We start from the raw sequence: 12,484 nt of genomic DNA, 5'->3' as shown, positions 1-12,484 counted from the left end.
CTATTTCCTTTCTTGGCTACTGCTGCTGCATACTAAGCAGATTTCAACACATTTTCAACGATGACACCTAGATCTTTTTCCTGAGTGGTGATTCCTAATGTGGAACCTTGCATTTTATAGCTATAATTTGGGTTACTTTTCCCTAAGTGCATCACTTTGCACTTATCTACATTAAATTTCATTTGCATGCCCAGTCTCCCAGTTTTGCAATGTCCTCTTGCAATTTTTCACAATCTTCTTGTGATTTAACAATTTTGAATACTTTTGTGTCATCTCACTTGTTGTTCCCATTTCCAGGTCATTTATAAATATATTAAAAAGCAGTGGTACCAGAACAGATCCCTGGGGCATCCACTATTCACCTTTTTCCATTGGGAAAATTTTCCATTTAGCCCTATTCTCTGTTTTCTTTTAACCAGTTGATAATCCACAATAGGACATTGCCACTTATCCCATGACTTTCTAATTTCCTAAGAAGTCTCTCATGAGGGACTTTGTCAAATGCTTTCTGTAAATCCAGATACACTATATCACCTTTATCCACATGTTTATTTATGCCTTCAAAAAATTGTAGCAAATTTGTGAGGCAAGACTTCCCTTGGCTAAATCCATGTTGGCTTTGTCCCATTAAACTATGCTTATCTATATGTTCAGTAATATTGTTCTTTATGATAGTTTCTACCATTTTTCCAGGTACAGACATCAGTCTCACTGGTCTATAATTCCAGGATCACCCCTTGATCCTTTTTTAAAAATTGGTGTTGCATTGGCAACCTTCTAGTCTTCAGGTACCATACATGATGTTATTGAGTTTACAAATTTCCAATAGCCGATCCGCAATTTCATTTCTCAGTTCTTTCAGCATTCTGGGATGTATGCCATCTGGTCTAGATGATTTGCTACTCTTTAGTTTGTCAATTTGCTTTAGTCCATCTTCCAGGTTCACTGAGATTTTTTTCAGTTCCTCTGAATCATCACCTTTGAATATCATTTCTGGCATGGGTATATCTCTTTCATCTTCCCCAGTGAATCCTGATGCAAAGAATTCATTTAGTCTCTCAGCTATGGCTTTGTCATCCCTGTGTGCCTTTTACTCCTTTATCATCTAATGGTCCAACTGACTCCCTTGCAGGCTTTTTACCTCAAATTTACATGAAAAAGATTTTATTATGAGTTTCTGCATCCACGGCAAGGTTCTTTTCAAATTCTCTTTTTGCTTTCCTTATCAATGCTTTGCTTCTGATTTGCCAGTGCTTAGGCTGTATCCTGTTTTCTTCATTTGGATCCCTTTTCCATTTCTTGAAAGATGTTCTTTTAGATATTAAAGCCTCTTTCACCTCACCTTTTAACCATGCAAGTAGTCATTTAGCCTTCTTTCCACCTTTTCAGGGCTTCCAGGATGGTATTTTTAAACAAAATCCATGCCTGAGCTAAACTCTTAAACTTTGAAGTTGCTCCTTTCAGCTTTTTCCTAATCATTTTCCTCATTTTATTATAATCACCTTTTTGAAAGTTAAATGCTGTCGTAATAGATTTCCTTTTTCTGCCCCCTCCAGTTAGTACATCAAATTTGATAATGTAATGATCACTGTTGCCAAATGGCTCCAACACTGTTACATCTCATACCAAATCCTGTGTTCCACTAAGGACTAAGTCTAAAATAGTTTCCCCTCTTGTTGGTTCTTGTATCAGCTGCTCCGTGAAACAGTGATTTATTTCATCTAGGAACTTTACTTCTTTAGAATGTCCTGCTTTAACATTCATCCACTCAATTCTGGAGTAATTGAAATCACCTATGATTACTGTGCGATTGATTTTGTTAGTTTCCCTAATTTCTTTTAGCATTTCATTGACTGTTAGTTCATTCTGGCCGGGTGGATGGTAATACACCCCCATTACTATTTTATTCCCTTTTTCACCTAGAATTTCTATCCATAAAGTTCCAACATTGTATTTTGTTTCCTGCAGAATTTTTATCCTGTTTGACTCAATGCTCTCTTTAACATATAGTGCTAGCCCTCCACCAATTTGATCCATCCTATCATTTTGATATAATTTGTACCCTGGTATCACAGTGTCCCATTGGTTATCCTCCTTCCACCAGGTCTCGGAGATGCCAATTATATCTACATTTTCATCCAGTGCTATACACTCTAACGCTCCCATTTTATTTTTATGACTTCTAGCATTTGTATATACATATTTCAAAATATGTTTCTTGTTTGTATTAACAACCTTCTCACCAGTTGAGAGGGGTAATTTGGAATCTTTCTGCACTTTACTTAAAGGCACCTGATCCCCTTTGGCATTTATTGCAACCTCTCTCCTGGAATGATCTACTTCCCCTGTTTTCTTAGTATCCTTCAAAGATACTTCATTCCAAACCATATCAGTGACTATCAACTTTCCCCCATCATCTAGTTTAAAAGCTGCAGTATCTCCTTTTTAAAGATTATTGCCAGCAGCCTGGTTCCACTCTGGTTAAGGTGAAGCCCATCCTTTTGGAAAAGCCCCCTTCTCCAAAATGAAGCCCAGTTCCTAACAAATCTAAAACCATCTTCCTTGACCTTGCCCCATCGTCTCATCCACGCATTGAGACTTTGGAGCTCTATCTGCCTCTGGGGTCCTGCATGTGGAATGGGGAGCATTTCTGAGAATGCTACTCTGGAGGTTCTGGATTTCAGCTTTCTACCTATAACCCTAAATTTAGCTTCCAGAAACTCCCTCCTGCACTTTCCTATGTCATTGTACCCACATGTACCAAGACTGCTGGCTCCTCCCCAACACTATCTAAAATCCTATCTTTCGGGCTGATACAGTACAGTGCGCTCCGACAGAGCGCACTGTTAGCCGGCATTTGGACGCGCGTTTTGGACGTGCTAGCTTTACCCCTTATTCAGTAAGGGGTAATAACGCATCCAAAATGCGCATCCAGCCCCCTTCCAACCTAATAGCACCCGCAACATGCAAATGCATGTTGATGGCCCTATTAGGTATTCCCGTGCAATTCAGAAAGCAAAATGTGCAGCCAAGCCGCACATTTTGCTTTCAGAAATTAGCGCCTACCCAAAGGCAGGCGTTAATTTCTCTGGGCACCAGGAAAGTGCACAGAAAAGCAGTAAAAACTGCTTTTCTGTACACCCTCCGACTTAATATCATGGCGATATTAAGTCGGAGGTCCCAAAAGTTTAAAAAAGCAAAAAATTTTTAAAAAAAAATTAAAATGGGCCGGTGGCTGTCTGGTCGAAAACCGGATGCTCAATTTTGCCAGCGTCCGGTTTCCGAGCCCATGGCTGTCAGCGGGCTCGATAACCGACGCTGGCAAAATTGAGCATCAGCTGTCAAACCCGCTAACAGCCGCCTCTTCCATCAAAAAATAGGCGCTAGGGACATGCTAGTGTCCCTAGCGCCTCTTTTTACCACCGGGCCTAATTTAAATAAATTAAGATACTGAATTGCGCGCACAGGAGAGCAGGCGTTTCCCGCTCTTCCGCGTTTTTACTGTATCAGCTCATATGTGATGCATGAGGTCCGCACTTTTGCACCAGGCAGCAAGCTACCAAGTGATCCTCACGTCCACCAGCCACCCACCTATCAACTTTCCTAATAACTGAATCACTTCAACGAAGACAGGTCTCCAGGGGCACGTGCCCAGGAGGGATGGTTTAGGATGATCAATAGGGCCATAAATGTTTTTAAGTCTCTTCGGGTCTGGAACCATTCACCAGCCAGGTTTATCACTGTTTCTCTTACCCCCAGGACTGGATCTTTTGTAGTTGGGGGTAAAGATTCTCTTTCAAGGCCCAATGTGACAGGGATGACTCGTATTTGTAGTTCCCTGGAAGGTACGCTTATCCCCACACTGTGGATGCTATATGTCCACAAAAACAACTCGGGAGACTTTGGGTGAGTGCCCAAAATTAATCTTTACTGAAAATGTTCTTTGAATGGTAAATGGCACTATGACAAATAAACTATTTTTCCACAAGTGGCTGTTACAGTTCTTTCTCTCTCTCTTTCTGTGCAAGGGTCTCTTCACTGTGGTCCGGGCAAGGGAAAACACTCACCATCCCGGGCTTGACTTAATGAGGTTACCAAGTGGATAAGGGCTTTCTTGTTGGGACGGATGAACCCCCTCCACCTAGTCAAAAAAAAATCAAATTCACAGCCTGTGCACAGGATCTCAAATAACCTGTCTCCCAGGGGTGAAGTCTCCAAGTGATATTAATATTGTTATTTCTCACAGTTTTCCAATGTCTTTCTCGATCTCTTACACAGTTTCTCCTTTTCGAATCCCAAGTTGGAACCGGATCCTCTGGAACTCAGAGCTCTCAATGTTCCTTCTCAGGCAGGAAGAAGGGGCATAAAAAAATCTTCCTCCCCCCCCCCCCCCCTTTTTTTTTTTTTTTTTTTTTAACAAAACTGAACACCGGAGCTCCTCCTTGCAGCAGGTCACCACCTAGGCTGTCCTGGTTGAGGGTATGGAGGGCAGATCATCTCTAACCTGAGCAGACCCCAGACACAGGGTTCCCCTTGCCCTGAGCCCAGGCTCCTACCAAGAAAAAATGTTAAAACCCAGAAAAAACAAACCAGAGGGAGAATCCCAACCAGCCAGAGAGTGGACTGGAAAAGGAAAACCCTCCCAACCTTGATCAGGATCCCCAGGCAGAGTTTGCCTGGACCGTCTGATTGGGCCTGAAAAAATACAACTCGGGGAAAGCTCCACACTACCTCCTAACTCTTAGCTAGCCTAAAAGGACTGCCCCCAAAGCTCACTGTTACAAGCTGCTTTTGTTAACTCACAGGGGTCGGCCATTTTAGCCCCCTCAAAAGGAGGGGCTGCATTTGAATGGTTCCTCCCCTAATCTCTAACCCATGCTAAATTGCTTTCTGAATATATTAAAACACAGGGCTTAATGGTAACATGACATACGGCCTGTTGCAAAAACATTTTTTAATGTACACCCCAAGAGCATTTGCACACTAAAGGACCTTAATAAAGTGAATTTGGCCATTTGAATACACACACTACATATTTTTTTGCCTTGTACATGTTCTCCCATGCCAACTGGCACAAAGTGACAGAACCAGGGGAACCCTCCCCCCTTTCCAGTCACTCCAGATATCAAATTTTCCCCCACTCTCTCTCTCTCCTCCTTCTGATCCCTCCTCCACAAGCCAAATTACATCCAGTCTCTCCCATCTCCCTTATGCCACGTCACTCTTTAGCCTCCTAAAACCACATCCCAGGCCAGATGGCAGGAGGAGAGTCTCTTACCTCTTACTGGTATGCCTTTCTCTTGAAGATGACACTGCTTAGAGATGAGGTGCACTTTGAACCTCATAGATTGGAAAGTGGGCAAGGAGGGGTCAAGTAAGATTTGGTTTTGGGTGGGGTGAGCACATCTCAGGTAGAGGCCCAGGACATAGCTTCTTCCTCTACTTAATGAATAGCTGATTTTGTTACATTATCAGTTATCTATACCTATGTTGCAAAGATTAAATTTACCTGGGCAATGTATCCATGTAAACTCACCACAAATTTGTAAATGCCACAGTAATGCCACAGTATTTACATATTTTGCATATAAGGTCAAACTAAAAATGATATGCCAATATTATTTTGATGTAGCTTCACTATGCATGGTGGCCCCCTTTGTACATATGGTACTATTTAATATACACAATAAAATAATTTAAATATGTGTTAAATTTAGCACACCTAAGTATATAGCCCCTTAACAGTTAGTAGAGAAAAAGACAAATTTCCTATTATCTGAACAAATAACCAAAAAAATCTAAGTTATGGAACAAACTTTTGAATCTAAATTAAGATCATATTCATGGAGAGAATTTTCCAATATTTGTACAAATAAAGGTCAACAAACAAGTTATAGATGATACCTTTTTATTGGGATAACTTGCAATATTACCTACAAATTGTTGAGTCACAAATGTATTGTTAGTCCAAAAAAAAAAATCACTTACAACTTGTATCCAAGTGCACTAACGCAGCAATCACACTATTTTGTCCAAAATTTGTAAAATGCCCGCTCTTCATGATGAATAAGGTCACCCTGAACAAACAACTGTCATGACCCACTGTGCAAATTGGCAGCAGCTCTAAAGAGGGCAATATCACGCAGCTCAGCAGGCCTACGGAGCCTAAGCAGCACAGAACCTGGATTATCCTCTCCAGTCCCTACTAAAGCAGTCCCCTCAAGCGTCAGTAGGAGAGGAATTTAACGTAGCATCAACTTCCTGTGCTGGGAGGAGTCAGTCTTATGGTATGAGGCACAAGATCTATGAGATCCACATGGTTCATACAATTAGACTGGACCCTCACAGCGTGAGAAGTTGATACTGTGTTGAGTGGTGCTCCTTCTGCCCAAGCGGAGAGGATCTGGAAGAGGCCAGGCTGCACTAAGGATCATAGGGCAGTGAGGATCAGAGGGAACTGTGGTGGAAGTGTGTGAGAGCTCTTTGAGGGGAGAAATTCACAGAGAACTTTAAGGGGAAGGAGGACAATGCAGGAATGAGGACATGGGCAGAACCTTCTAGGGGCAGGTTGTGGATATGCGCAGAGCTTTCCAAAGATGGGAGAAGGATGTGGGGAAAGGTTTCCCAGGTTAGGAAGGGGGGATGTGGGAAGAGCTTTCTGGGAGTCATGGGAAGATTGAACCTGGGATGGGAGCAAAGAGAGAGAGAGAGGACATGGGGATTAAGAAGAGGAAAAATGACCCAGGATGGAGGGAAGGGGCGAGAGAGAGGACCAGGGACTGGGGATGAAGGTTAGGGGCCAGGAAGAACTGGGGCCTGAGGGAGAAAGTACCCTGGCTAAGGGGAGATATGAGGGAGAAAGAAAGGAGGATGGAGGGAAAGGGAAAGGATTTGGTTATTGGGTTGAGGAAAAGGGAGAGAAGGGGGGACAGGAGAGAAAGGAAAAGGAGCTGGGATGGGGGTTAATGGTGAGAGGACTCTGGATTTGATGGGTGGAGGCAGGAGATCCAGGAAGATGATGAGGGGAGAGAGCACATTAGAAAGAGAAAAGAAAGGAGGAAAAATGGGGAAAGCAAGCAGGCAGGAGGAATCTGAAGAGGAAACAAAAAAGGAAGAGAAGAAATGAGAGAAGGAAGAGGATGTATTAAAATAAAATAACTGCTTTGAAGGAAAAAGACAAAGAAGAGAAAGAACTTGGAAAGAAAAAAAGGACACCAGACCGAGAGAGAACAAAGGAGTTGATTGAAAATATTAATAAAATCCTTTTAAAATTTCCTGGGACCCAGTTCAAAAGTCTCACACAGGTCTTAAATGTTAACAGCTGGATTTTGTTTCCAGATTTCATTTTTTTCCTGGTGAATAATTGTTTTTGTTGCATGCAATACATACTCACCAGCTCGGAGGCTTTTGTATTAGGCTTGAAATATTTTCACAAAATTGAATGGGCGTGCTTCCAGATATATATAGAGAGTAGACTACTCTGATTTTTCATAGGGCCAGTCAGCCAGATAACAATTCCCTCATCCCCTCACCCCCAAATGAACTGCTTGATCACTACTGACAGTACTGTGAACAAGGGTCCCAGATCTGACTAACAGAAATCTGGTAACCTTACTCTAATCCAAGTGAGGGTATAAACGGTGTTCAGACACTCAGAAAGTTATTGTTCGGGGGAAAAAGGAGAAGCACATGAAGGGCTCCATTTGAATCTGTGGGAGGGGAAGCAAGGGGATTGTTTGCACAGGGCAGCAAAACAGGCCCTGCCTAAATAGATAAAAGTTCATTTAGGTATGAGGATAGTCTTAATTTTATAGTAAGCCCCAAACCCAATTTGCCATTCCCAAAGCTGTTGAATGACTCACTTGCCAGTTGCTGGGACAGAGACAAAAAAAGGCATCCAGCAGGTTGAGGCACGTTCCCGAATTCTGACAGGGGTTGCTATTACAGGCTTTTTGCTGAACAGTCTACAAGAACAGAAAGTAGAAAAGAAAGAAATCAGTAATAATTTACTGTTTGCAATATTTGGATTTAATTACATTTCCAAACCTGTGCTCAAGGCGAGTTAAAATGCAGGTAACAGCCGGTAAGTTCCTTCCCTGGACAGCTTGCAGTCTAAGAGGTGAATTTTAAAAGCCTGGCACCTGCCAAAATCGGGAGATACGTGCACAAGCCAGGCTCGCGCGGCCCCACCGAATTTTAAAAGCCAACCAGATGCGCGCATATCTCCAGCAGCTCACACATCTCAAAGATTTTCAATAAAGGCTAGGGCGTAGGCATGGTCTGAGCAGTGTTTCAGGGCATGGCCAAGAGATGTATACATAAATACTTATGTGCCTGGGCGTATGCCCGAGGGGTTGGAGGACCTAGCTGTTAACTAAGCGAAGTGGCAATGGTATGGACGCACGCGCCTTTTAAAATTTCCTGACTTCGGTGGTAGAAGTGGGATTTACATACATAAACATGCGTCCACTTAAAAATTGGGTACACATATGCATGTGGTTTGAAAGTTACTGCCTAAGTCATACAGACTTAGTAACTTTCAATTGAGGACGATAAATGCACATATCTAAGGTCACAAGGAGCAGCAGTGAGGGAAGCAGAATCTGAACCCTCAAGCTGCTCCTCTAACCACTAGGCTACTCCTCCATTCCATAACCTGAAAAAAATAGAGAAAGCATTCCTTCTTCCAAGGCAATGCTATCATTTTTATTGATGATCAGCAGTTCTTGTGGTAGACTGCTTATCATTGGCGATGCTTAATTTTAAAAACTAAATAAACAGAAAACAGTGTTTTCAGCACTTTCCACCTTTACTGGCCCAAGGAGCTGAAAGATGGTGTGGGAGTCAAATCCAGACCTTCTAATTGGCATCTGTACTCTATTATTTGTCTAGTCTTAATTGCTTTAAGTACGTTTATCAGAAGCTTAGCCTAGGTCTAAAGGCTACAATGTTCACGTTGAGGACTCAGTAATACAATTATCAAAGCATTAGTTCAGTCCTCAAGCAAAATTGCCATTGGAGCATCTGTTGAAGCCTTTTCTATTTGAATTATTTTGCATGCTCCATATGCCTGTTGCATTAATCCCTGGTGATCAGCAGCAACATTCTCAAGGGATTTTGTTCAATAACCTCTCTAAGTAGTGAGTTACTTTGAAAAGTTGCTTAGTACATTCCTGATGTTGCACACACACACATACACAAGCATATGGCATACCAGCTTATTGATTTCCATATAACTTTTGTCAGTTAAAGGTCAGCAACATGAACCCCTGAGTACATTAATAAGCAGAACATACATCTAGGAATGAGGGTTTTTGTGTACTTATAATTCTGTGGACATATGTCATGTAGTTTTGCTTGGCCATAGGAAATGACAGCAACAGCTTTGAAGAATGCATCTTATCCCTTAGCCTGCAGATGGGTGCACTATGCTATGATTCAATGTCTAGGTGTTCATTCTAGTGCTGATGAGATTTTCTCATTTTATATTTTATTGGTAAAATGACCGAGTCCATAATAAGGCCAATTATCTAGCTATGTTTGCACTTACCCAGACAAACAATGAAATTTCTATTTATTTAGATTTATCTTATGCCTTTTCACTGATAGCTCAAGGTAAATTACATTCAGGCATAGTTTTTCTGTCCTCAGAGGGCATACAATTTAAGGGCCACATTTACTAGGTATTTGTCCCATAGACACAGCCTGGGAGAAAAGCCTTAGGGGCGGATTTTAAAAGGCGCGCGAATAGCCTACTTTTGTTTGCGCTCCAGGCGCAAACAAAAGTACGCTGGATTTTAGTAGATACGCGCGGAGCCGCGCGTATCCACTAAAATCCTGGATCGGCGCGCGCAAGGCTATGAATTTTGTATAGCCGGCGCGCGCCGAGCCGCGCAGCCTACCCCGTTCCCTCCAAGGCCGCTCCGAAATCGGAGCGGCCTCGGAGGGAACTTTCCTTTGCCCTCCCCTCACCTTCCCCTCCCTTCCCCTACCTAACCCACCCGCCCGGCCCTGTCTAAACCCCCCCCTTACCTTTGTCGGGGGATTTACGCCTCCCAGAGGGAGGCGTAAATCCCCGCGCGCCAGCGGGCCTCCTGCGCGCCGGGCCGCGACCTGGGGGCGGGTACGGAGGGCGCGGCCATGCCCCCGGGCCGTAGCCACGCCCCCGTACCCGCCCCCAAAACGCTGCCGACGCCCCCGAAACGCCGCGACGACCGGGCCCGCCCCCGACACGCCCCCCTCCGAGAACCCCGGGACTTACGCGAGTCCCGGGGCTCTGCGCGCGCCGGGAGGCCTATGTAAAATAGGCTTCCCGGCGCGCAGGGCCCTGCTCGCGTAAATCCGCCCGGTTTTGGGCGGATTTACGCGAGCAGGGCTCTGAAAATCCGCCCCTTAGTAAATAGAACCATCAATTTCCATCTGAGGTAATGGAGGGTAAAGTGATTTGCCCAAGATCACAAAGTGCAACAGTGGGATTAGAATGCTGATTTGCCCAAGGTCACAAGGAGCAATGGTGGAATTAGAACACTGAATTCCCTGGCTCTCAATCCACTACATTAACCACTAGGCTACTAATCCTCCACACTGAAATATCCTGGCTAACATTCCTAGCTGAATCTATATCAAAAGCTACACCTTTGCTGCGAACTGCTATACTAAACAAAAACAATCAAGAGCGCCGCTCTGTCGCTAAGCTGTTCAATAAACTTTTTAATGAATAACATGTGTGTTGAAATTATTTTTGATAAAGTAAATACCTACACTGTTAATGGTGAAAAAATTTTTGTCATCTATGTGAATTTAAAAATATTTAAGTGGAGTCAGAGAAAGGTTTCATACATAGTGTAGGTGCCCCGCACCTCCGTCAGGTGAGCTTATAATCATCAACCTTCCTCCTCCTCCTCAATGAACTTTAAACAATTATTTTTTTTAAAAATTTTTCTATGTGAACTTGTGTTGTTCCTAACAACACGTGAAAGGGCTCTTCCGTGACAATGCTGTTTTTAAATGCGTGACCGCAAGGAAAATTACTCCGTTATACTCAATGAGAATGTCAATAAAGGGTAAAAACAGACTTCGAAGTCTGTTTTTACCCTTTATTGACATTCTCATTGAGTATAACGGAGTAATTTTCCTTGCGGTCACGCATTTAAAAACAGCATTGTCACGGAAGAGCCCTTTCACGTGTTGTTAGGGACAACACAAGTTCACATAGAAAAATTTTAAAAAAAAATAATTGTTTAAAGTTCATTGAGGAGGAGGAGGAAGGTTGATGATTATAAGCTCACCTGACGGAGGTGCGGGGCACCTACACTATGTATGAAACCTTTCTCTGACTCCACTTAAATATTTTTAAATTCACATAGATGACAAAAATTTTTTCACCATTAACAGTGTAGGTATTTACTTTATCAAAAATAATTTCAACACACATGTTATTCATTAAAAAGTTTATTGAACAGCTTAGCGACAGAGCGGCGCTCTTGATTGTTTTTGTTTAACATTCCTAGCTGGCCAGCTGCTAAATATGGACCTCACTGGCTCTTATTGTTAAATACTCACTTGCTCCAGTCTTTGAAATCTACTTTCAAGACCCATAACCTGCAATAAAAAAAGATATTTTAGAGATTTAAAAGACAATAGAAACATAGAAACTTAATGGCAGAAAAAACATATGGCCCATATATCCAATTCATTTAGCATTATAATTCTCATCACATCCTTAAAGATCCCCTGTATTTATCCTATGCTTTATTGAATTCAGATATTGTTTATGTCTCCACCAGTTCCACTGGGAGACTGTTCCATACATCCACCATCCTCTCTGAAAAGAAATATTTTCTAAGGTTACTCCTGAATCTACCCCCTTTCAACCTCATCTCATGATACCTCATTCTAGAGCCTCTTTTCCATTGAAAAAGGCTCACCCCCCTTATGCATAGAAACCTTTGAGATATTTGAATATCTCTATCATTTCTCTACTATCTCACCTTTCCTCTAGAGTATAAATGTTTAGATCTTTAAGTCTATCCCCATATGCTTTAGAATGAAGACTACTGACCATTTTAGTAGCTACTCTCTGGACTGACTTCATCCTGTTTTTATCCTTTGGAAAGTACATGTTGCATCCGGTCTCAGACGGCTTTGCCTGACATGCCTCACTTCTATTTCAGCCTTCACCACCAGCCTCGGGAGAATCGCGTCCGTAGCGTCTCCTTGCCGCACCCTCTGGTGTCCCGGAGCGGCTTTGGTGCGGCGTCCCGCCTTGTTGGCCTGAGGCTTCCTAAGGTGCGGGCATGCGCATGCCTCACGTCCATTAGCAGTGTTGGCGCGAACGTCAGGGGTGTCCCCTCGAGTGACGTCACTGCTTCCGACTACAAAAGGTTGCCCATTTGCTGACTCTCGCCGAATTAGCAACGGATTGGATTTGTTCCGGTCTGAAGCTGCTCTGCCGCTTCTGTTGGAAGCTATCTTCACCTCCGGG

General features: G+C 42.9%; 1 protein-coding gene across 1 annotated transcript in view; it reads right to left on the bottom strand.

Annotated features, from left to right (window-relative positions):
* CUBN (cubilin) overlaps positions 1-12,484 on the bottom strand; it is a 639,217-nt gene that overhangs the window by 615,947 nt on the left and 10,786 nt on the right. Inside the window, exons 4-5 of the mRNA XM_029588764.1 lie at positions 11,563-11,601; positions 7,863-7,964 (exon numbers count right to left, since the gene is read on the bottom strand). Coding sequence (XP_029444624.1) covers positions 7,863-7,964; positions 11,563-11,601 — 141 coding nt within the window. The remainder of the gene's footprint in view (positions 1-7,862; positions 7,965-11,562; positions 11,602-12,484) is intronic.

The sequence above is a fragment of the Rhinatrema bivittatum genome, chromosome 2 (assembly GCF_901001135.1).
Source record: "Rhinatrema bivittatum chromosome 2, aRhiBiv1.1, whole genome shotgun sequence".
In the NCBI taxonomy this organism is placed as follows: domain Eukaryota; kingdom Metazoa; phylum Chordata; class Amphibia; order Gymnophiona; family Rhinatrematidae; genus Rhinatrema; species Rhinatrema bivittatum.
Note: the sequence above shows the minus strand (reverse complement) of the source record. Positions and strands in the feature narration are given on the sequence as shown.